The 24802-nt window shown below is 45.2% G+C and overlaps 1 protein-coding gene across 3 annotated transcripts; it reads right to left on the bottom strand.

Moving 5' to 3' along the window:
- Positions 1–16136: 16136 nt before the first annotated feature.
- RNF7 (ring finger protein 7) lies at positions 16137–22445 on the bottom strand. 3 transcript variants are annotated; one of them, XM_065410696.1, is made up of 3 exons: positions 22258–22445; positions 18344–18391; positions 16137–16784 (listed from the first exon to the last, which is right to left on the bottom strand). In XM_065410696.1, the coding sequence occupies exons 1-3, from the start codon at positions 22433–22435 to the stop codon at positions 16666–16668; spliced, it is 345 nt and encodes a 114-aa protein (XP_065266768.1). In that variant the 5' UTR covers positions 22436–22445; the 3' UTR covers positions 16137–16665. The 3 variants fall into 3 exon arrangements, with proteins under 3 accessions (XP_065266768.1, XP_065266769.1, XP_065266770.1); XM_065410697.1 differs by having other exon boundaries at positions 22271–22445; XM_065410698.1 differs by lacking the exon at positions 16137–16784 and adding an exon at positions 18573–18672 and having other exon boundaries at positions 18374–18391.
- Positions 22446–24802: the final 2357 nt, after the last annotated feature.

Below are 24802 nucleotides of genomic sequence, written 5' to 3'. Positions count from 1 at the left end.
TGTGCCCACCCGATAAAAGTGTATAATGTGGAAACTCACTCCAGCCTTCTAATACACCTCTACCCCGATATAACGCTGTCCTCGGAAGCCAAAAAATCTTACTGCGTAATAGATGAAACCGTGTTATATCAAACTTACTTTGATCTGCCGGAGTGCGCAGCACCGCCCCCCCCGCCCCCCCGGAGCGCTGCTTGACCATGTTATATGCAAATTCATGTTATGTCGGGCCGCGTTATATTGGGGTAGAGGTATACAAGTACAAACTTACTGACTACATAACTCTAGAACATAAAGTGACTGGAAAATACTCCATCTAGAATATTAAGCATAAAAATCATCCATCTCCCATATGGCAGGAGCTAGACAACAATAATTACTGTGACAGACCCAGACCAGTGGCGTACAGGAGTCTGGTAGAGGGCAAATATACTGGTCACTGGATGAGTAGTTTTCTGTTCCCTGAGTGACCAGAGCAGGGGCTGCACTAGAGTAATCAGGAACCTGCTAGAACCAGTTCAGGCAGGCAGGCAGGCTAATTAGGACACCTGGAGCCAATTAAGAAGAAGCTGCTAGAATCAATTAAGGCAGGCTAATCAGGGCACCTGGGTTTTAAAAGGAGCTCACTTCAGTTTGTGGTGCAAGTGTGAGGAGCTGGGAGCAAGAGGTGCAAGGAGCTGAGAGTGAGAGGGTGTGCTGCTGGAGGACTGAGGAGCACAAGCGTTATCAGACACCAGGAGGAAGGTCCTGTGGTGAGAATAAGGAAGGTGTTTGGAGGAGGCCATGGGGAAGTAGCCCAGGGAGTTGTAGCTGTCATGCAGCTGTTACAGGAGGCACTATAGACAGCTGCAGTCCACAGGGCCCTGGGCTGGAACCCGGAGTAGAGGGTGGGCCCGGGTTCCCCCCAAACCTCCCAATTGACCTGGATTGTGGGTTCTTCCAGAGGGGAAGGTCTCTGGGCTGTTCCCCAACCCACATGGTGAATCTCTGAGGCAAGAAAATCCGTCAATAAGCGCAGGACCCACCAAGATAGAAGAGGAACTTTGTCATACTGGTGTCAGCAGTGGGATCTTTGGGGTACCCAGCACGGCGGAAGAAGGAGGGTGATTTAAAACAAACAAACAAACAACAACAACAAAAAAGGGAGATGGTTTATTTTTTTCCCCACCACAATGGATGACGTAGTGCGGGCACTGATACAAGCTACGGCGGCCCAGCAGGAGGCTACCCGTGTCCAGGCAGCCGCCCAACAGGAGGCAGTGCGGCTGCAGCAAGAGACTAATCGCCTGCTGATGGACCAGGCTGCTCAACACCGAGCTACGTTGCGGGAACTGGTAAACCAGGTAAAGTCCCTTACAGAGCTGAATCGCGGCCATGATGGGACGCAGCTCATACGGGCCAGCCATTGGCTGCAGAAAATGACATGGGAGGATGATGTAGAGGCATACCTTCTGGCCTTTGAGAGGACAGCCCTACGGGAGGCCTGGCCTCGAGATCAGTGGTCTGGCATCCTTGCCCCATTCCTGTATGGGGAGGCCCAGAAGGCCTACCATGATCTGCCTGAAGAGGCTGCGGCAGACTACCCCCAGCTGAAAGCAGAGATCCTGGCCAGATCTGGGGTAACGACAGCAGTGCGGGCCCAGCAGTGTCACGGTTGGAGGTACCAGGAAGACAAAACCCCGCGGTCCCAATTGTATGACCTCATCCATCTCACATGAAAGTGGTTGCAAACAGAGTCCCGGAGTCCAGAAGAGATACTAGCGGTTCTGGTCATCGACCGATACATGAGGGGACTACCACCAGACCTTCGTGCCTGGGTAAGCCAGAACGAACCCTCCACCTATGACGAGGTTGTCGCCCTGGTAGAGAGGCGAAGGACAGCGAGGGAGCTGACCCGACCAGTTAAGGAAGAGGCACCCCGGGTTAAACTAGCAGCACCAAGCCCTAAAGTTCGGGTGACTGGGCCACCAGGAGGGCCCAGGTGGAAAAAGAGAGAGGCTGAAGGCCCATCAGAGGCCACAAAGAGTCGGAGCACTGAGGGAGAAGAGGATCGTGATGTTGGACTGCCCAAACCAAGAGACCGGGGAACGCCTAGGGCTCCATACAGATGTTATGCCTGCAGGGAGTGGGGACACATAGCTGCACAGTGTCCCAATGCTGAGGAACCTATGCAGTGTAACCTGGGGAACTGGGCAGCTCCATGCTCCCTAATCCACCTTGTGGGGGTCTCACTAACCCCACATATGTATACCAGACCAGTGAAACTAAATGGGATAGGGACCACGGCACTGGTTGATTCGGGGAGTGCTATCACGCTTATCTCAGGGAAGCTCGTGAAGCGTAGTCAACGTACAGGGATAACATGGGTCCATGGGACAGTTAGTTACTACCCCACCATCCCAGTAAAAATCGAGATCCAAGGGAACACTACTGAGGTAGCAGTAGGTGTAGTCCCTAAACTCCCATACCCGGTGCTCATAGGGAGGGACTTCCCAGGGTTTGGAAACTTACTCCCAGTAGGGGGATTGGAGAAAGATGGGGACCCTAAAATTGGAGAGGCATCCACAGCAGACTGTCAACCCCCAATCTTCTCTGAAATATCCCCAGATTTGTTCTCCACTCCCAGACAGGGTAGAAAGACAAAAAGGGAAAGAAGGGCAGCTAAGGCCTTGGGAACCCGAATACTGACCCAAAGCCAGAGGGTCGCTCTTGTAGGTAGGCAGACCCGCGCCGCTGAAAAGGAGGCCACGCAGGAGGGAGAAGCACCTGAGTCTGACCCCCACCCTAATGCTTCTGAACCAGTAGAGGCAACAGAGACTGGGCCCCTAGATCTTGGGCAGATTAGCCCCGGGAGAGGAAATTTTGGACGGGACCAAGCAGAAGACCCAAGGTATGACAACATTAGGAAGGAGGTGACTGAAATAGATGGGGTCCCCGTGGAAGGGAAAACCCAGGGACCAGGACCCTACTTCATAATGAAGAAGGATCTCTTATACCGGGTTGCACCAGTACAGGGGCAGAAGGTACAGCAGATCCTAGTACCTCAAAAACACCAGAACGCTGTATTAAGTCTTGCTCATAGTCATCTTTTTGGGGGGCATTTGGGGGTAGAGAAGACCCTGGCACGAGTCCTACGACTGTTCTTCTGTCCCGGAGTACATGAAGAAGTGCAGAGGTACTGTGCCTCCTGCCCGGAGTGTCAGCTGCACAGTCCCCGTCCCCACTTGAGGGCACCTTTAGTACCCCTTCCCATCATAGAGGTCCCCTTTGAGTGAATAGCCATGGACGTAGTGGGACCCCTGGAGAAGACGGCTTGGGGCCACCAATATATACTTGTTGTTTTGGACTATGCTACTCGCTACCCAGAAGCCATCCCCCTGCGGAACACGGCCTCTAAAACTATAGCCAAAGAGCTGGTGGGGATCTTTGCCCGAATGGGGCTACCGAAGGAGATATTAACCGACCAAGGAACCCCATTTATGTCGAAGCTAATGAAGGACCTCTGTACGTTGCTCCATATACATACCCTGAGGACTTCGGTCTACCATCCGCAGACTGATGGGTTGGTAGAAAGGTTTAACCGAACCCTCAAGGCTATGATAAGGAAGGTGGTAAGTCGGGACGGAAAGGATTGGGACACCCTACTACCCTACCTGATGTTCGCTATCCGGGAGGTACCTCAGGCCTCAACTGGGTTTTTCCCCTTCGAGTTATTATACGGGCGTCACCCCCGTGGCATACTAGATATCGCCAAAGAGATCTGGGAAGAGGAACCCAATGAGGGGAGAAATATAATAGAGAATGTAATGCAGATGCGAGACCGGATAGCCTGGGTTACCCCTACTGTACGGGAACATTTGGAGAAGGCACAGGAGGCCCAGCGAACCCATTACAATCGCCAGGCAAAAGTGCGACAGTTCCAACCAGGGGATCGGGTTATGGTGTTGGTACCCACGGCAGAAAGCAAGCTTCTGGCCCAATGGCAGGGGCCCTATGAGGTGGTTGAACCCGTGGGGGAAGTAACCTACAAGGTGCGGCAGCCAGGATGCAGAAAGCAAGAACAGATTTATCACGTTAACCTTCTGAAACCCTGGCATGCACAAGAGGCATGCACAACGGTCCAAAAAGACCTAACCCAGGAAAACAAGCCTTCCAAACAGGTGAGAGTGTCTCCCGATTTAACACCAGACCAGAAGAATGAGGTGTCTGAGATGATCTTCCGGAACCAAGATGTGTTCTCGACAAAACCGGGTCGAACAACCGAGACATATCACCACATCGTCACGAACCCTGGGGCCAGATTAATAATGAGGCCCTATCGGGTGCCAGCGGCAAAAAGGGAGGAAATAAAAGCAGAAGTAAAAAAAATGCTGGAGTTGGGGATCATCAAAGAATCCCACAGTCAGTGGTCCAGCCCAATCGTGCTGGTGCCCAAACCTGATGGCACCACAAGATTTTGCAACGACTTCCGGCGACTAAACGAAGTATCCCAGTTCGACGCGTACCCCATACCTCGCATAGATGAGCTAGTGGACCGTCTGGGTAATGCCCGGTACTTGACTACCCTAGACTTGACAAAGGGGTACTGGCAGATTCCCCTTGCGGAAGACGCAAAGGAAAAGACTGCGTTCTCTACACCAGAGGGTCTTTTTCAATATACTGTCCTCCCTTTTGGACTACATGGGGCCCCAGCTACCTTCCAGCGCCTCATGGACAAGCTATTACGCCCGCATAACAGTTATGCTGCTGCCTACTTGGACGATGTGGTCATTCATACCCCAGACAGGGAAACCCACCTGGAGAAGGTGGAGGCAGTCCTCGATACCTTCAGGCGAGCTGGCCTTACAGCAAACCCTGCCAAGTGCGCTGTAGGGTTTACAGAGGCCAAATATCTTGGCTACATTGTGGGAAAAGGTTTGGTAAAACCCCAAGTGAACAAGTTAGAGGCCATCCAAACTTGGCCCCGACCAAGTCGCAAGAAACAAGTCCAGGCGTTCCTAGGTGTGGTGGGGTATTACCGACGATTTATCCCCCACTTTGCCACAAGGGCAAGCCCCCTGACAGACCTAGTGAAAGCCCGTGGACCTGATCTGGTGAGATGGTCTGACGCAGCAGAGGAAGCATTCACAGACCTACAGACTGCCCTCTGCAGTAACCCCGTACTGATAGCCCCTGATTTCACCAAGGAGTTTATCCTGCAGACGGATGCATCGGAAGTAGGGTTGGGGGCCGTTCTATCACAGATGGTCGGGGAGGAGGAACATCCAATTCTATACCTCAGTCGGAAACTCCTTCCAAGGGAACAAAAATATGCAGTGGTGGAGAGAGAATGCCTCGCTGTAAAATGGGCCATGGAAACATTGCGCTACTACCTGCTTGGCGCAGATTTGTCCTCGTGACTGACCATGCCCCTCTTCAATGGATGCAGCGGAACAAGGAGAAGAACACAAGGGTGACCAGATGGTTCTTATCCCTCCAACCTTTCCAGTTCCGTGTGCAACACAGAGCAGGGAGCCATCATGGCAACGCCGATGGCTTGTCACGTGTGCACTGTCTGGCATCCCAAGCTGCCCAACCCCTTGGCGTTGAGCAGGGGGGAGGGATATGTGACAGACCCAGACCAGTGGGGTACAGGAGTCTGGAAGAGGGCAAATATACTGGTCACTGGATGAGTAGTTTTCTGTTCCCTGAGTGACCAGAGCAGGGGCTGCACTAGAGTAATCAGGAACCTGCTAGAACCAGTTCAGGCAGGCAGGCTAATTAGGACACCTGGAGCCAATTAAGAAGAAGAAGCTGCTAGAATCAATTAAGGCAGGCTAATCAGGGCACCTGGGTTTTAAAAGGAGCTCACTTCAGTTTGTGGTGCAAGTGTGAGGAGCTGGGAGCAAGAGGTGCAAGGAGCTGAGAGTGAGAGGGTGTGCTGCTGGAGGACTGAGGAGCACAAGCATTATCAGACACCAGGAGGAAAGGACTGTGGTGAGAATAAGGAATAGACAGCTGCAGTCCACAGGGCCCTGGGCTGGAACCCGGAGTAGAGAGTGGGCCCGGGTTCCCCCCAAACCTCCCAATTGACCTGGATTGTGGGTTCTTCCAGAGGGGAAGGTCTCTGGGCTGTTCCCCAACCCACATGGTGAATCTCTGAGGCAAGAAAATCCATCAATAAGCGCAGGACCCACCAAGATAGAGGAGGAACTTTGTCACATTACATATAAAGGCATATATTTGGGTTTGTATACATTATCTTTCTTGTCTTTAATTTCAAAACAGAACTAATAAATCCCCTATTTTTCCAAACAAGATTGACTGTGTGTAAAGCACACACACTATTTTAAGTCAAGATATGGAAGTTCTGTATCCAGTGACAACTTAAAAGCTGCTTTAATGATTATGGAAATGGCTTAAGTCATAGAAAGTACATAAAAAGCAGAAATGCAAGATCAATTAGCCATCTTAAGGATTTTCTCTATTAAATGAACATCCAAAAGAGGCAGCTTTGCTGCATCAAGGACTTCTCACTACAAATAAGAAGGCATTGATACCTGTCTGGAAGAGGATCCATTTGACCCTAATAGCAATAATGTATGTAGACATATGCAAATGATGTTTCACAAAATACAGTAATAAATGTGAACGTAGTGGTTAATGTAGGAAAGCAGGCTGACTTCCTTAATCCTGTAAACAAAGAACAACAAAAAGACACGGTTCAAAATGAAAGATGGATAAAACGAAGAAGGAAATTAGCATGTGTCTATTAAGACAAAAAGTATATCTCCTAATAAAAATAACTAAACTTTTTTGATCAGAAAATCTCATAGAGATGTTATGAAGAAATATAGCTAGTTTTAAGGAAGATGGAGCCATTGCCTCCTTAACTTTGGAAAAGACCTTATTCATATCTACTACCTTACACCGAGGTTGAGGAGAGAAGGGAATGGATTATGAAGACCCTTTCGTGATTCCTGTTACTAAAGGTTGATGTTCTACTAATTTGCCTTCAGTGTGTATTTGACTGGTTTAATTGGCAGTAATATAAATATTAAGGTGGGTTTTTCAGAACTGCATACATGAAGTTGCATGCCTAAAGTGGTATGCAATTACCACAACCGCATATGGAAACTGGGTATTTTGCCATGCAATTTACATATAGAATCATGGCATTTTGGAAGTACAAATTAGACACATATTTGCACATGTGCAGTTTTGAAAATCAGGCCCACATGGACCTAAACCATTGATCTCGTTCACATAATAAAAAGAAACCTCCATCATGGATTGTCACCTGCCTGGCTGGGATACAAATGTTTTTGCAGCCCAAAGTCGACCAGACAGAGTATGTCTTCTAGCATCAGGGCCCCGTGGCTTGCAAATAAACCTAAAAAAACATTCTGAAAGAATGGAGAGTGCCCAAGATACACTGAAATTGGCCACATTAGCAACTCCTCCTGAGCCATGCTATCCCTTAAAGACAAATGCTATGAAATTACTCTATCTTTAGCCCCTTAGCACAACTTGTTTAAATGATAGAAGAAGAATCCCAGGATATGTTGACCCTATAACAGGTTTCAGTAATCTATCCCTAAATTTACCAATGCAAATATTGCCATTTCTGCACCAGATACCTGAGCCAGAGCCTAATGGCAGGATGTTTCTGTCCCAAGGCAGAAGCAGATCAAGGAAACACCCATATTTTTATGGTGCTCTGCTTGCCACTGGTGAGTAGGAATCTTTCTTTCTCTTACCCTCATTGTGAAGATAATCTTCTAAACTTGTACCAAGTGTAACCAGTGCAGTCTTCCTAAAACTGCAGAGACATAGCTGCACTACTGTGGTCACTGCTGGGGAGGTTGGTCTGGGTTCTACTACTGGTAAGGCATCTGGGGTGTCTATGCCCAGTATTAATAAGAATTTTTTTTTTTTTGGTAGGAGGAGAAGAAAAGTGGTCCAGCATTAATGTATTCATTGCAGAACGCAACACTGATTTATTTATTTTGTGTGTATGCTGAGGGGTAGCATTAATTGATTTTATTTGTGTTTGAGGTAAGGAACAGCATTGGTTAATTTGGGAGGTGGGAGGAGAGTAACTCCGTCATCCCCGGAACCAACAGCCAATTGCAACCGGACATCGTCATCACCAAGGACCGAAAGAAGATCATCATGGTGGATGTCACAGTGCCCTTCAACAACAGGACCCTGGCCTTCCATGATGCCCGAGCTCGAAAGGTGGAGAAATACGCCCCTCTAGCTGAAACCTTGAGAGCTAAGGGTTACCAAGTTCCGACATGTGCTGATCGTCGGAGCCTTGGGCATATGGGACCCCACTAACGAGCGAGTGTTGGGAGAATGCGGAATCAGTCAATGCTACACTTGGCTGATGCAGCAACTCATGATGTCAGACGCCATCAGATGGTCAAGGGACATCTACATAGAGCACAACTCCGGACATTGGCAATACCAGGAGGGATGAGCTGGAGTGTGGATGAGAAGCGCAGTGGGGAAAGTAACTGAAATACTTTCCTCATGGATTGTATTTTCTAAATGAACAACCTACCCTAAATTCTCAATTACTGAGGGACAATCTTCACTCACTGATATATGTGCTTTCCACAACCAACTCTCTGTATAACTTTTCATGAGTGATGTACCCGAATACTTGGATGCTAATATCTAAACTGTATTCTTAAATTTACTCACCTAAATTTGGGTTACTGATGATTATGCACTATATGTATCTTATGACTTTAAAAACAAACTTTGTATTTGTGGATAATCTAAGCACTATACCCAGATGTACAGACACTTTTTTCTCAACCTGTGTATTATATAATTTTAACATTAGCTTTAATAAAAATTTTATTTGGAGACTGAGCAGGAGTGGGCACAGCTTGGTGACATCAGCATATTTCATTCTGGCAAGTAGGCTTTAATTTTGGACATGGGAAATCAATGTGGCTCCACATAGGCACAGGTGTTTTGAGTAGAACTCATGACAGCCTCCAAGTCAATTTATATTTTGATGTTAATTTGAATGATACATAGACTTAATTTTATTATTGGACTCAAACTAGTAAGTTCAAAGTAAAAAAGAAAGATGACATTGAATGTGTGTATTTATGAACACTGTCTCTCCCCCCCCCCTCAAATGTTGAAGTTTATATGTCATAAAATCAGTTCAAAGGATTGGGGGGGGAAAAGCACACAAGTAATAGTATGCATGAGCAACTTTGAAATTCTAATAGAAAGGTGTTTCCTCATAACTAATTTAGCATATATTGTAATCTTCAAAGAGTTGCCACAAATACTATATTATATAGTATATATATATATAGACACTACAAACATGTAACACATATTAACATTGTAGGGTTATTTGCATTTTACTGAAGGGGCCTGTTTGTTTGTGGAGGAAACTCTAGCTTTCATAGCTCTACAGAAACTAAGGACAATTCTCTTTCTTCTTCCTAAATTATCAGTAGTATAACTCAATGTGTTTAAATATTCATAAATATCTTCTGTAAATTATATAGAAAAATCTTGAGCATTTTGAATAAGTTAACTTATGCAGCTGAAAGTGAAAATTTTAATACCTTTTTCATATCTACTATATTCTCCACAGAATCTTTAAACACTAAATATATGCAATAGTAATTGAATGACAACTTTTGCTGTACAAAAATTATGAACCTTCTGTCTAGTGTCAGAATGCCTGGATTTAGCATTGACCTACATTTATAGTCTATCCATAACAGACAAAAAGTGAATTTGCAATAGATTCCACTAAATGGAAAGGCAATACACCTCAAAATTATGAAATGCCCTCCAGACATTTAATTTATTCAGGCAACATTTTACAGTTGCATATATGTGAAAGGTGGCATTCTATAAGTACAACTGAATGGCTGCTCAGTACATTACTACATGTAGGGCTGACAGCATTACTCTTCTTAAGGTTGCCTGCCACATCCTACCTTGTTTTCAGTTGCCAAACTTCAACCAGTTGGGTTGAAGTTTTCAATGCCAGGTGTTTGCCTCAGGCTGAATTTATTTTTGGAAAATTTCAGCGAAAAGGATTCAGGGGATAATGGGGAGAAAAATCAGATGAGCCCAGGGAGATGGGGAGTGGGGATCATGCCGGGGGGAGGGGGGGGACGGGGAGGAAGAAGGAGGAGGGGAAATGTACAGAAGAATTTGTGCCCACTATATCGCACTCTTCCAGGGAATGGTATGGAATCCAAGATCGCGGAGTTTCACCATCCCTCTGCTGTCAGTAAATATGTATGAAAGCCACTGATAAAATGCCCATCTCTCTTTCTAGTGCTGGTCCAGAGGATGACATTCTACTACTGATACTAGTTATACTGGTATCAAGTATCAGGGGGTAGCCGTGTTAGTCTGTATCCACAAAAACAACAAGGAGTCCGGTGGCACCTTAAAGACTAACAGATTTATTTGGGCATAAGTTTTTGTGGGTAAAAAAAAACACTTCTTCGGATGCATGGAGTGAAAATTACAGATGCAGGCATTATTATACTGACACATGAAGAGAAGGGAGTTACCTCACAAGTGGAGAACCAGTGTTGGCAGAAATCTGTGTGGTGGATCTAAAGGTTCCAACCCTGTTGATGAAATGTGTGTGTCAATATAATGTCACATAATGGCATTTCTGTTTTTTCAGGCTGCTTTTTTAAAAAACCTAGGACATTCCAGACACTAAAATTACATTTTTTCAGAGTGGTAGCCGTTTTAGTCTGTATCAGCAAAAACAACGAGGAGTCCTTGTGGCACCTTAGAGACTAACAAATTTATTTGGGCATAAGCTTTCGTTGGCTAAAACCCACAAATTACATTGAAAACTTTATTAAGGTTGCAAAGTCAAGCAGTGAAAATGTTTGAAATACCAGTTGCCTTAATTCAACAGTCTGCATATGCATTATGACATAGTCTTTAATTACATGATCACATACTAATTTTTCCACAAGACCCCTGCCTGATTCAGTAGAGAGGATGGACTGCTCTGAAGGTGAACCAAGGATTTGTAGAGAAGGAGGCTGTTATGTGTAGGAACCCCACTTAATTTGTTGCAGAAGTTGGATGGTGTATAATGAATGAGGCAGGAGATTGAAGGGAAAGAAAGGATGGTTTCATGGTTAAGGTATTTGAATGTTGCCTTCTCGAATTGGATCGCTATTTCTGCCTCTGCCACAGAATTGCTATGTGAGGCTACTCAAGTTGCTTAAACCAAAAACTTTTCACAGGTGATTACTAATACTGGGTTCTTCATTTTCGGAGTATCCAACGGAAGCACATGAGGATTGATTTGTAGAAGTGCTGAACAGTCACAGCCGCAACTGATTGTATAGGAGCACAATAAAGACTCTGAAAAATCAGGTCACTGGTGTCTCCATTTGGGTACTCAAAATTACAGATACTTTTGACCTGAATCTTCATGCATGTAAAATATGAATAGGGAATTGGGAAAATAAACAAACACTCAGATACTATAGTGATGAGCACCACAGAATTATTAATTTTCTCATGGGCTTTTGTATCTTCAGGAGCAGGGTTTGAATAGTGTATAATAAATAAGACCTAGGGGCATACATTGAACAATGAGCAGAAAACCAAATTTTGAACAGTTGCTCATTAAGTCCTAATATCCATCTTGTGACCTGAATGAGGCAAGGGTCCTGTGGGAAAAAATAGTATGCGATCACGTAATTAAAGAATGTATCATAATACATATGCACAAGGGGGCCAAATTAATGTTACATAAACACCATTAATTCTGGTATTTTCTAACTTTTGACTTCTTGACTAACAGAACATTATTAAGATTGCAATGTAGTTTTTTGGTGAGTAATTATATAAAGTGATCAAATCTTCAAGGTTATTTGTGCTTAAATTTGTAATTTTGCATCCTCAATACAAGCAGTCTTTTCTATGAGATGAGACTGATGAAATAAAAGACTGATGAAGTTATTTCATCAAGAAAAACACTTAAACTGTCAATCTTCAAAGATACTATTATTAAACTGGAAATATTAAATCCATTAAAAATCTGAAAAGAAAAAATTGTTGGGTCTCCCCTAACAAAGAGTGTTTATTTTACTGAGTTATTATCCTGTAATACAAATGCCTTTTCCCCTTAGTATATAAAATTTTCCACTCAAGTAAAGAGATAAAGTAACTCCTCACTTAAAGTCATCCTGGTTAATGTTGTTTCCTTGTTACGTTGAAGATCAGATAGGGAACATGCTCGTTTAATGTTGCGCAATGCTCCTTTATAATGTTGTTTGGCAGCCGCCTGCTTTGTCCACTGCTTGCAGAAAGAGCAGCCCATTGGAGCTAGCTGGTGGGGGCCTGAAACCAGGGTGGACCGGTAGCCCCTGCTCAGCTCCCCTAAGTTCCCTGTGCGGCAGCCATCCAGCAGGCTATCAATTGCCGGCAGTTCAGCTGTCCCTCCCCCCCATTGCCATGTGCTGCTCCTGCCCTCTGCCTTGGAGCTGCTCCCGGGAGCCTCCTGCTTGCTGTGTGGGGGGGAGGGGGGAAGAAGGGGGCTAATGTCAGGGTGTCCCACTCCCCCCTGCTCCTGCCCCATCTCCATAGAGCGGGGGGGGGGGCACGACAGGGCTCAGGACGGGACGGAGCTTGCTTGCAGCAGCTGCTGTCTCAACTTGAGGATCTATTTAAAAAGGCAATGTACTTAGCGTGGGGTCAGAGTACTTAAAGGGGCAATGCGCATCTCTCTCTCACTCTCCACACACACAGGATGTGTGTCTCTGTCTGCAATGCTGTCTCCCCTCCCTCCATTTGTGCTGCCTTGTAGAGTGTGAGGCTACATTAACAACAATGTGTTAACCCTTGAGGGCTTAGCTATTTCATCACTTAGCAGTAAGGCATTCCCTGGGAAATATCCCACCCTCTGACTTCACCACCTCAACCAAGCTTCACAATCATCATTGCTGTGTACAGTATTAAATTGTTTAAAACGTATACTGCATATATATATATATATATATATATAGTCTTTTGCACGGTGAAAAAAATTTCCCAGGAGCATAACCCCCCACCCATTTACATTAATTCTTATTGGAAAATTGGATTCGCTTAACATCGTTTCGCTTAAAGTCGCATTTTTCAGGAACATAACTACAACGTTAAGCGAGGAGTTACTGTACATTAACAAGCCCTCCCAGCCATAACATTAATGAGAACCCACTGGAAATTCCCTTACCTACACAGAGATGCCATTGTGTGGTATTATTTGCTCTGTCCATTTTCCTCTCCTCCCTCCTGTTGGCCACATGCTGCACACTGCTGCTAGCTGAGGACCAGTTTTAATTAATGGGGTAATCCTATTTCCTTTTACTCTTTTCTACAGACGCTCACTAGAGTGGGAAAAAGACCAATGTTCCAGTGAAGAAATGTACAGAAAACTGTGTTCTAAAAGCTTTCCCAAACGCAGGCATACAGCTAAGACAGCAGCAAAGTTACACCCTGACTTCAGGACAACAGGATTTGCCTTTCCACCAAGCCCCACAGTCACAAAAGCAAGACCTTTGCCACTTGTTCTAGTTAAGTTCACAAGTGCCTGAGGTGCTTAGCTATAAAGAAGAGACAAGGCCAGGCGAAATGTTGCATTGACCCACTTCAGCATGTGGCTCTAAAAGTGAAGCCATCTAGTTCTGGGTGGCAGTTGGTGGTTTTTGTGTTTAATGATTCAGTTTTTTCCCCTTTTTGAGAGAAAGCAAGTTTGGAAAAGAGGTTTGATTGAAGTGTGCGCTGCACAGCAAATCACTGCACAGCTCCATAAATCTCTGACATGGAAGTTAGAACTTACGTCTGCAGTTTCTTTTAAAAAGATTAAAGCAATAATGTGGCACCTTACCGGGTGGGCCATAACTAATGCAGGAGATTAAGACCACGTCTATGCTACAGGGACTCTAGCAGCAGAGATACAGTGCCGTAGTTATGCTAGCATCACCCAATTGTAGATGCAGCCTGCAGTGAGGGAAGGGGTTTTTCCCATTGCTGTAGGAACACCCTGTCCCCACCTTATGGCAGCTAGGGTGACGGAAGCATGCTTCTATCCACCTAGCTGGGTCTGCCTTGGGGGGTTAGGTCAGCATAGGTAGGATGCCCGGGATGTGGATTTTTCATACTCCTGACCACTGTAGTTACGTCGATCTAAATTTTAAGAGTAGGCCAGGTCTAAAGTTCTTCACTTTGGAAAGCCTCCTCTAAAGAAAGAGAACTCTTTAACTAGGAACTAATCACATGAGATACTGAGCACTCTCATTTTCCCCGGCCCTGCACTTTGCTGAATCTTGTCCTTAGCTGTTTGTAAATGGCTTTGAAAATGAAAAAGCACTACAAGTGCTAAGAATTTATCATCAAGGATTGACTGGGAATTTGTGTGCGTATATGGGGGGCGGCTATGAAGGGGATTTTTGTTGAGAGGGGAAGAGTGGGCGTCTACATAAGCATTTAAAGTGGGTTATTTTCTTTGTTGAGGGTGGGAGAGGTATTAGAATGGGGTTTAATAGCTGTGATACTTTTATTCAGTAAGGAAGAAGTTGTGCACCTTCTCTCTTTGTGTTGGGGGAGGAGATTTAATGATCAGTTTGAACCCTGCTCTCCTGCCTGAGTTAATTTCTGTATGTTTGTCTAGTCCGGGGTCAGCAACCTTTCAGAAGTGGTGTGCCGAGTCTTCATTTATTCACTCTAATTTAAGGTTTCGCGTGCCAGTAATACATTTTAATGTTTTTAGAAGGTCTCTTTCTATAAGTCTATAATATATAACTAAACTATTGTTGTATGTAAAGTAACTAAGGTTTTAAAAATGTTTAAGAAGCTTCTTTTAAAATTAAATTAAAATGCAGAGCCCCCCGGACCAGTGGCCAGGACAGGGGCAGTGTGAGTGCCACTGAAAATCAGCTCACGTGCCGCCTTTGGCGCATGTGCCATAGGTTGCCTACCCCTGGTCTAATCGGTATAGATTGTAAACTCTTCCAGGCAAGGACTGCATCTTAACTTTTGTAATGTGCTTTGTAAATTGCCATGTACATTTATGGCCTGGTATACAAAGATATACAATGTCTGTTCTAGTAGATTCCAGCCAATCAAGATGTTCAACTTTCAGTGAGTTCACCTTTTTCCCCAGCAGGTGGCATTAGCATACAGTGAAGTGAGTGATCAAGACATATAGGTATGCTTGCTAACAGACAGCAGCATGATGCAATCAAAAAGGTAGGCCACCCACCTATATGAGGGCATTCAAATAGGCCAGGGTCAATTGATGTTATTTGACTGGTCAACTGATCAGCTTATCAAATCTAGTTTAGAACGATCTTAACAGAACACAGACTTTTCAAACTTGTCATATATTTAAAACTCACTCAAATCTTGTTCATAGGCCATGTGTTTCCTGTAGGCATTATAGGGCAAAGACAACTAAAAGAATTAAGGACAAGCAGTTAAATATAAGTAAGAAAAACAGAAATTAAAACAGGGTTGTCCGTACAGAAAAATAACCAAATGAAGCCTTCCCATTACAAAAGGCAAAACAACAATTGTTATTACATGAAAATATAAGTCTACCAATCTGATGAAATAGACAAATGGATACAAAACATATTCCCAAATAGACTACCTATACTGACAAGATGAAACAATGTGCTGCATTAGAGTCTTGCTACGTTTAATTAGCATATACTTTCTTCATAACATCTATTTTGTCAATTATATTTTTGAAACAATTTATAGATATGGTTCTCAATTTATCTAAAATACATCCATGATCAGCTAGTTCCTAACCAATATTTTCCCATCGCCAGCGAATTAATTTCAAATATGGTTATTAAAATGGCCCAATGCTGGATTAAAGACATCCCCCATTGCTTTTACTAGAAATTACAATAAAAATCCTAACATAGTAAAAGTTTAAAATTGTATGTTGGAGAAACCATGTATATATCATTATAAAAGAAAAGGCTATTAATATCCAATTAACTATAGGGTCAGATTTCTTAAGCCATCACAAAAACAAGCCTGTACTAAAACCTAAATAAGAGGTTTCTACCATAATGAGGACCGGGGGGGAGGAGGGGGAGAGGAAGGGAGGGAAAAAAACAACAATAAAAATGTTTCACACACTATTTATTTTAGTCAAAAAAATCACTATCAGGCAAAATTATTTATGGTGGTTTGGTGTGGATGCAGTATTATTTGAATGGCAAGAATTTCTTTTTTTCAATCAATTATACAGCATATCAGACATAAACAAGGCCTTCTTTTTGAATGGACTGGTTTCTTACATTTCCTTACCAAAAACATAAGGTAGATTGTAATTGTGTATTTTCGGCACCACAGCATTTCTAAGCAGTTGATACAATTTACACCAGAACACTGACAGAGAGAGACAGACTCTAAGGTCAACATCCTTCCACAGCTAAGGTGCCTATGGTCCTTAGCTGTGGAAGGATGTTGAAATAAGATCAGAGAAAATGGCACACCAACACATTAGAGCATGTTCAAGCACAACAAAACCATAGTATTCTTTTAACATAGATATAAATTGAATGAATCACGAGTGTTCCTCCCTTTCATATGGATATATGGCATCAGACAATATTGCTTCAAACAAGTTCAACAGAAAAACTGCCAATGTTTTCATTTGCCTATTCTCTGGACCACCCAGTCCTGTTGACAGAGGGGACAGCGATTGTTCTGTTTCACCCATAGGGACATGCAGCAATTGTGGAAGGAATGATTACATTCTCCCCAGACAACTGAAAGAAAAGAAAAATATTTGATATGTTCCAGTTACACTGTTTAATATAGACGTACAAACTACATTCACAATAAAGAGTACTAACAATATAACTCAGATTTTTACAGCAAATAGAGGGTTATAAGATATTTGGGGCAATAATACATTATAATGATTTATTGATTTAGACTAGATAAGTGTTAATGGTTTGATAGTATTTTCCATAAATAGAATATTGTGTTCTACAGGGTTATGTCTCACACACTAGCCACTAAAAACATGTCTACCCATTTATTTCTAATTCAAGAGACATATACCCATACTTTCATATTCTTACACATCTGTAGAATGCTTAGCACGGTGCTGTGCACTATATAAATAATACATAATACTATGAACATTACTGAGGGACGAGGGAAGCCTGTGAGTGGTTTGGAAACTTCCACAGCCTGGCTAAATTCTATCTTACTTTTTACTGGTTCATTAATTAGGTATAGTTAGTGTATTGTTTCAGTGTTGATTTTCCATCATGTGCAAAAGGTTTAAGGGCATATGAACAAATTCTAATTAACATTTTATTTGAATTTTTAAAGTTCAAAGTTACGATACATGATAAATAAAATAATATAGGATACTAGTACATAAGCATTTAAAATGGGCTCTCAGCTACATCAGAGGTTGTTCAAAGGCCATAATCATTTAAATATACCAAACTGGACTAATTCTGCATTGTACTAGTTGCTTTTTTTTTTCTAGTTTTCATTAGCAGTGATTGTAGACAAAGGCACTATTCACAGGACTGTTGTAAGTTTTGTATTTTTTCTCTTTCATATCTGTCTTTAAATGGGAGACCTAACAGGACAACCATGGAATGTGGAAGTGGTAATTTCTTTTATAGACAATAAGATGATCAACTAAAATAATACTATTGAATTAACTGAGATTATATGTTTTATAAAGGAAACAGCAAAGAGGTGGAAATGTCCATAATTGATTTTACAAGTTCAATTAACAGAGTAGTATAACTATACTATTTATAATACTTCCAAGTTAAAAAAATGTTTGAATGTCTACATATCACATAAAAAATCTGATATAATGCTTAGGGCTACACTTTTCCAACTGAAAAGCAGATTAACAAAACAATAACAAATAACATCTTTGAAACCTCAAAAATCTTAGATGAGGAAAAGACGATCAAATATATTCCATGTCTTCATAACCTAGACAAAATTTTATTCCACACTTGCATGTTTCAGTGAAGTTCTTCTGTTATATCTTCTAGCATCTATCTTAAAGGAAGAGATAGTAGGTATTTCCTATCTAACTCAAATGTCTACAGTAGTCTGTCCTGAATTATATAACTAGTTCTTCCCAGTCACAAACACATATATAAATGACTAGTTGCAGATTTGCTCAGTCAAGTACTTTTCTATGACAGTGTGTCTTTTTACATTAGTATTGCTGTACGTTTTATTTTTGCGCATTAATAAAATTAGTATTATCTTCAAACTTTAAAAAGCACCCCACTGAGAAAAAGCCTTTGCTGAAAAACATGAGAATGAAATCACTACATACCAACACAATCTTCTTGTTTGTTTTCAGCTTGACATCTAAGACAGGCATCTAAAAGTAAACATGAACAAAACTCAATTTGATGCTCAGAATACAATTCTTAAAACTGGCTTTTCTAATGGAAATATAAACCATGGAACATATTTATAAAGGTAAAAGCTCGAATTCTGCCATCTAGTTCAACTGTATTTATTAGATAAAAAGGAAATTAAAATACAAGCACTATGCATACCAAAAGAAAAATATTTCTTTTCAGGAGGTAAAAAGAACTGGAAACTGTAAGACAAGCTCTTCACACCCTCCATTTTGTTTGGACATTTTCACAAGCTCTGCTGCAAAAAAAAATCTCCTTTTTGTATATGTGACCATTGGGAGACTTCTGCCAAATCCACTCAAGCAGATTAAAAATTAAATAAGAGCACTCACACGCAACCCCCAACTTCAGGAATTTGTTTTTCAGATGTCAGCATCTCCTTTTAAGGAAATCATTCACAATTCTATTGTTTTTCAGCCTCCCATCAAACCCTGCCCCACACCACCATTTTTACACAGCAATTTTACTTGATGAGTACCTTAAACTTCACCAGAATATAAAACACACACCCACACCCTATATTTTTAGATCATTTATTAGTTGTGCAATGTAAGTAAAGAGACCAATGAGGACATATAATACATATTTTTTAAATGGTGTCTAATCTTGTAGGGGACAGAAAGGAATAAGGATATGGGACTCCCAGTTGGAGTAGTACATCAGCTGCTGCTCCACACTATGTAAGCGCTTACTGCTGCTCCCACTTCAGATTCCTCACCTAGTCAGTCATCAAACAGCAAAGAGAATGGGAATGCTGAGGCAGCAATGTTTCCCCAAATGAGACAGAGGAGAGTAGCTCTTCCTTTAGTAGACAATCAGGAGTTTCACTCATTTATTTATTCTTTTATTATTTCCTGCCTAAGACAGGAAATACAACAAACAGGCAGGGGAAGGACACAATAACACAGGGCGACATCTGGGTATGGAAATTGTATGGCGGGCCATGAATGCTCACAAAATTAGGGGTTGGGGTGTGGGAGGGGGTGAAGGCTTCAGCTGGGGGTGCGGGTTCTGGGGTGGGGCTGAGGGTTTGGGGGTGCAAGAGGGCTGGGACTGAGGGGTTTGGAGGGCGGGAGAGGGATCAGGGCTGGGGGTTGGGGCTACTACTTCATTCTGCTCTAAAGTCTTTCTTCCTCTAGTATGCTCATAAATTCTCCCAGCTCAAAAGACTGTTCTAGACACAAACAAAAATATATGAGAAATGGCTGGGCTAGTTATGTCCGATATTGCCATGGTAGGCACCAGTGATGAGCTCCCAAAATCCTAATAACCGGTTCCCTACCGGATCTTCAGCGGCGGCGGGGGGGGGGGGAGGGGGGGGGGGGGGAGGGGAGAGGGAGAGGTCTTCACTTGCTCCGGGTTTTCGGCAGCACTTCAGCGGTGGGTCCTTCAGTGCCGCCAAAGACCCGGAGTGAGTGAAGGACCCGCCAGGGAACTGCCCGGTAAGTACAAGCCCCACGTGCCTCCCAAACAGCCTGTTGTCCCCCTCCCATCCGACCCCCACCCACGTCCTACCCCCAACTGTCCCCCTCAGAACCCGCAACCCATCAACCCCCCCCGCTCCTTGTCCCCTGACCACCCCCTCCTGAGACCCCCCCCACCCCTAACTGCCCCCCCAGGACCCCACCCAACTCACCCCGCTCCCTGTCCCCTGACTGCCCCGACCCCATCCACCACCACCCCGACAGACCCCTGGAACTCCCACGCCTACCCAACCCCCCCCCCATTCCCCATCCCCCTGACCGCCCCCCCAGAACCTCCGCCCCCTCCAACCTCTCCCAGCCCCTTATCCAACCCCTCCTCCCAGCCCCGGCCCGGCCCCCTTACCATGCTGCTCAGGGCAGCGTGTATCGATGCCGCGTGGCCCGCTGGAGCTCACAGCCCCACCCCCTTACCATGCCGCTCAAAGAGGCAGGAGCTGCAGAGCTGCCCAGGAGCGGTCCAGAGCGCTGGTGCCGGCGGCGCGGCACGGCACGCTGAGGCTCTGCGAGAGAGGGGAAGGCGGGGGAGGGGCCGGGGGAGCCTCCCCAGCCGGGAGCTCAGGTGGGCCGGACAGGATAGTCCTGCGGGCCACATAGTTTGCTCACCCCTTTAACAACCGGTTCTAAACCAGCTTCTAAATTTAACAACCGGTTCGCGCGAACCGGTGTGAACCGGCTCCAGCTCACCACTGGTGGGCACTCAGATTGGATTCTCAATCTTTTGCTCCCCAGAACAGTGGAAGAATGATTTTGGGCAAGTCACTTAACCTCAGTTTCCCATAAAAGGGGTTTCTTATCCATTTTTGTAAAACACTTTGAAATTCATAGATGAAAAGCACTATATAAAAGTGTTAAGTATCTTCTTTATTTTCTGGAGATTCTGTCTCTACAACACAAAAGACAGTTCAGTTTCCTTATTCATTCTGTCCTTGGCCATTCTACTGAAACTGCCAATGTGTGCCAACTGTAGTGGGTTTTGTAATTTGAATACCCACCTCCTGGGAATTGGACAGAAACCATATTTGTATCATGCAGAACACTGACTAGACATAAAATGGTAACTTGGATTACTCCTTACCCAAGCTGCATTTGTACCGTGACCTAGAGATGAAAAGGCTGTGTGTCTCCAATTATTAACTCCCTGAGCTATCCAATCTGAAACAGCAATAAAAATTCACACTTTTTAATGTATTTAGGTCATCATAATTATATGTAATTGCTATGCTGTCAATGTCTTAATCGGTACAATTTAAGCTACTTTTAAACATTGTTTTCAGCCAAAGTACAGCTGCAGCAATATTACTGGGAAGGAGATACTCAGGTAACATCTGACAAGTGGGTATAAGAACCTTTTTTTGGATAAGTGTTAATATTTGTAATCAGTTGGGGAGATTTGTACAAATATAGTGATAATGATTTTTAGCTAATGCAATAATGCGACCTTTCATTTATGCAAGAGTGGTTTGCAAGACATAATTAACAGATAACACAAAGAATACACTAGACATCACCCTTGAAGAGCAACCATTTCCTGGTGAAATGTAGCAAGAGAAGAGCAGACCACAGACAAAGTTTCAGCATGGTGAAGTAGTTGCACAGAGATGAAGGACTCCAGTAAGTGATCCAATTTAAGCCATGAAGCTTCTGTTTGGCTAGTTAAGGAGGATCACCTATTAGGACCCACCACCACATCTATGGCACCATAGGCTATGGTCAGTCACCACATGGTAACCTACAGAGGCTGGTTTATTCCGTGTCCCCTCATTACATGAGAGCTGCTGGGCTAGGTCAACCAACTAGAGTTTATTTCAAGGAAATAAAGAACTGTATGAATATTACAGGATAAAGCTGATTGCTTAAGTGAAGCCTCTGATTATTTATTTCTGGTACAAACACACATAGAACTATGTCACCCATTGGTACCAGCACAGGATCCTTTGTGCAATTACTGCTAGGACGTGGTACAAATACAGAGGTAGGGCATTAGGCACTACATAAATGGCCTTGGTATCATCCCAGCAAACAGGTCCGTGTGGGAAAGAAGGAACCCAGTATGTACAAGCTCCAACAGAAACCCCGGTTTTGCCTGTGGAGGGAGGCAGGCAGGCAGTGAGGAGATTCAGGCCCCCCGGATGTGGGGCTCTGGCCGCGGGGAACAGTAGTGAGGAGATATAGGGTCCCCCGGGGCCCCGGGCTCGCCCCGCGTGGGGGGGGGGGGAGTGAGGAGATACAGGCCCCTCCCCCCAGGATGTGGGGCTCTGGCCGCGGTATGGGGAGGGACAGTGAGGGGGTGCGGGGCTCCGCCCAGGGCGGGGGGAAGGCCGCGGCCCGTCGGCGCTTACCCATGACCTGTACCCGGCAAATGGCGCAGGTGTCGCACTCCACGTCCCAGCTCCACATGGCCACCGCGTTCCACTTCTTCAGCGAGAACATCTTGTCGGCAGCGCCCGCCTTGGCGCCCGAGGAGCCCGGGTGCGAGTGGGGGGCGCCCGGCTCGTCTCCGTCCTCCACGTCGGCCATGGCGGGGGGCGGAGACGCTGCGGAGGAATCGCTCTGGCTCCTCGGAGCCGGGAGAGCGGGGCTGCAGCGCCACCCAGTGTCGGGAGCGACGCCACCCGCCCGGCCCAGCCAGCAGGGCGGGGGCAAATGGGAGGCCCGGGGGACCCGACCCCTAGCCCCACCCTCCGGGAGCAGAGGTGAGGGACCAGCCGCAGGCTCTGCGGAAAGCTCAGGGCCCCTCTCGGCCGCCCCCGCCACGGAAACAGGGCTCCTGCTGGCGGCTGCCTGTAGCTTGCGCTGATGCTGTGGGAAGGGCGAGGGGCAGTGGCGGATTTAAAGTTAGTGGTGCCCTGTGCTCAGCTTCATTTTTGGGGCCCCTCATTGGGACCCAGACAAGAAAAAGAACATTCTCTCTTATCTCCCCCCGCCCCATTTTCATTCTTTTTTTCTTCATCCTCCTCCTATATTATATAGGGTTACCATATTTAAACATTAAAAAAAGAGGACACTCCACAGGGCCCTGTCCCCGCCCCTTCCCCACCCCTGTCCCCGCCCCAACTCCGCCCCCTCCCCTGAGTACCCTGCATTCCCCCTCCTCCCTCCCACCCACGCGAAACAGCTGCCCGAGCGCTACCGGCTTCACGGTTTGCTGGGCGGCCTCCAGACCCTGCGCCCCCGGCCAGGCGCTTCCCCTCCCGGGCTCCGGCTGCGCTGGGGAAGCGCCTGGCCGGGGGCGCAGGGTCTGGAGGTCTGGGGGCTGCCCGGCAAACCGTGAAGCCGGTAGCGCTCAGGCAGCTCGGCTCTTCAGCTGCACAGGGCTGAGGTGTCTGGGGGGAGCAGCAGCCGCCGCCGCAGGGGAATCCGCCTGCAGCTCGCAGCCTGCCGGAGCCGCTCGAAGGTAAGCAGGGGACTGGGGCAGGGATGCCGGCAAAACAAAGCTGGGAGTATTTTCCCGGACATGTTTGGCTTTTTGGCAATTCCCCCCGGATGGGGATTTGAGGACCAAAAAGCCGGACATGTCCGGGAAAATCCGGACGTATGGTAACCCTATATTATAAGTAATAGGAAGTAAATGAAAATAAAGTGATGTACCTTGATCGTTTTTGTAGTCTAACTTATTTTTCCAGAGACCATGTGAACATTGCTGAGGGTCTCAGCAGACCACTTAATGATCTTTCCAAATATTGTTTGTACCGTTAGCTAATTATTGTAAAGTGCTCTGGATAAGAGCGCTTTATAAAACATAACGTACAAAATGTTGGTGTGCGGGATCTGGCCAGGATTTAGGGGGCGGGAGGGGGCTCAGGGCTGGGGGTGCAAGGTCTGGGAGGAAGTCAGGGTGCAGGAGCAGGCTGGGGGTTGGGATGTAGGGTCTAGCCAGGAGTTAGGGTGTGGGAGGGGGCTCAGGGCTGGGGCAGGGGGTTGGGGTGTGGAGCGCTTACATGGGGCAGTTCCCGTTTGGTACGAGGGGTGCATGTGGGGTGTGTGTGCAGGAATCAGGGTGGGCTGGGGGTGTCGGGGATTGCAGGAGTCAGGGAGGGCAGGGGGCTGGAGGTGTGGGGGGTTGCAGGAGTCAGGGAGGGCAGGTGGCTGGGGGTGTGTGAGGGTGTGACGTGCAGACTATATGGTTTTATAAAAACATGATAATAAGTGAATATAATGTAACTGGGATAGTTTTATAAAGATTGATAATAAGTGAATATAATGCAACTGGGATATGCTTCGTGCAAAAGGTCTCTTGTAAGGTATCATTACAAAGCTCATAATCTACTGAGTGTGATCATCCTATTTGTAGAAATGTACCACTCTTGTATCTAAAACTAGAAATATAAAACATAACTCTGAGGGCCTATTGTAATTATGTAAAGTGTGGGCCATTAATGATGGTTTGGAATCTTGATGACTCCCATTAACCAGGACGATTGTCTGCAGATGGCTGTGTTTACCTGTTAGTCTTCCTGTATATGTGTGTGCTGGCAAGTGGGCAATGAAGTCTTGCAGTGACATGTGATCATGTCACCTGAACTGGAATCCATCTTTAACCTGGTGCTTTTCCAGTGTGGGGGTGGAAACCCAGAGAGACAAAGGGTTCCCGCCTTATGCAAAAGCTATATAAAGGGGTGGAAGAGAACAAAGAGGGAGAGGAGCCATCATGAAGAATCCCCTAGCTATCACCTGAGCTGGAACAAGAGCTGTACCAGGGGAAAGAATTGTGCCCAGGCCTGGAAGGTGTCCAGTCTGAGAAAAACTTACTGAAGCATCTCTGAGGGTGAGATTATCTGTATTTAGCTTGATTAGACATAGATTTGCGCATTTTATTTTGTTTTGCTTGGTGACTTACTTTGTTCTGTCTGTTACTACTTGTAACCACTTAAATCCTATTTTCTG

This window comes from Emys orbicularis, chromosome 9 (genome assembly GCF_028017835.1).
Source record: "Emys orbicularis isolate rEmyOrb1 chromosome 9, rEmyOrb1.hap1, whole genome shotgun sequence".
Taxonomy (NCBI): Eukaryota; Metazoa; Chordata; order Testudines; family Emydidae; genus Emys; species Emys orbicularis.
The sequence above is the reverse complement of the archived record's forward strand: the minus strand, read 5'-3'. Positions and strand labels throughout refer to the sequence as shown.

Excerpts from the sequence above, each read along its gene's own strand:
- RNF7 (XM_065410696.1), bottom strand. The coding sequence starts at position 22,435 with ATGGCCGACGTGGAGGACGGAGACGAGCCGGGCGCCCCCCACTCGCAC. Across the intron at positions 18,392-22,257 it reads TTGCCGGGTACAGGTCATGG|ATGCCTGTCTTAGATGTCAA; the intron begins GTAAGCGCCGAC and ends GTTTACTTTTAG. Across the intron at positions 16,785-18,343 it reads CAAACAAGAAGATTGTGTTG|TTGTCTGGGGAGAATGTAAT; the intron begins GTATGTAGTGAT and ends CTTTTCTTTCAG.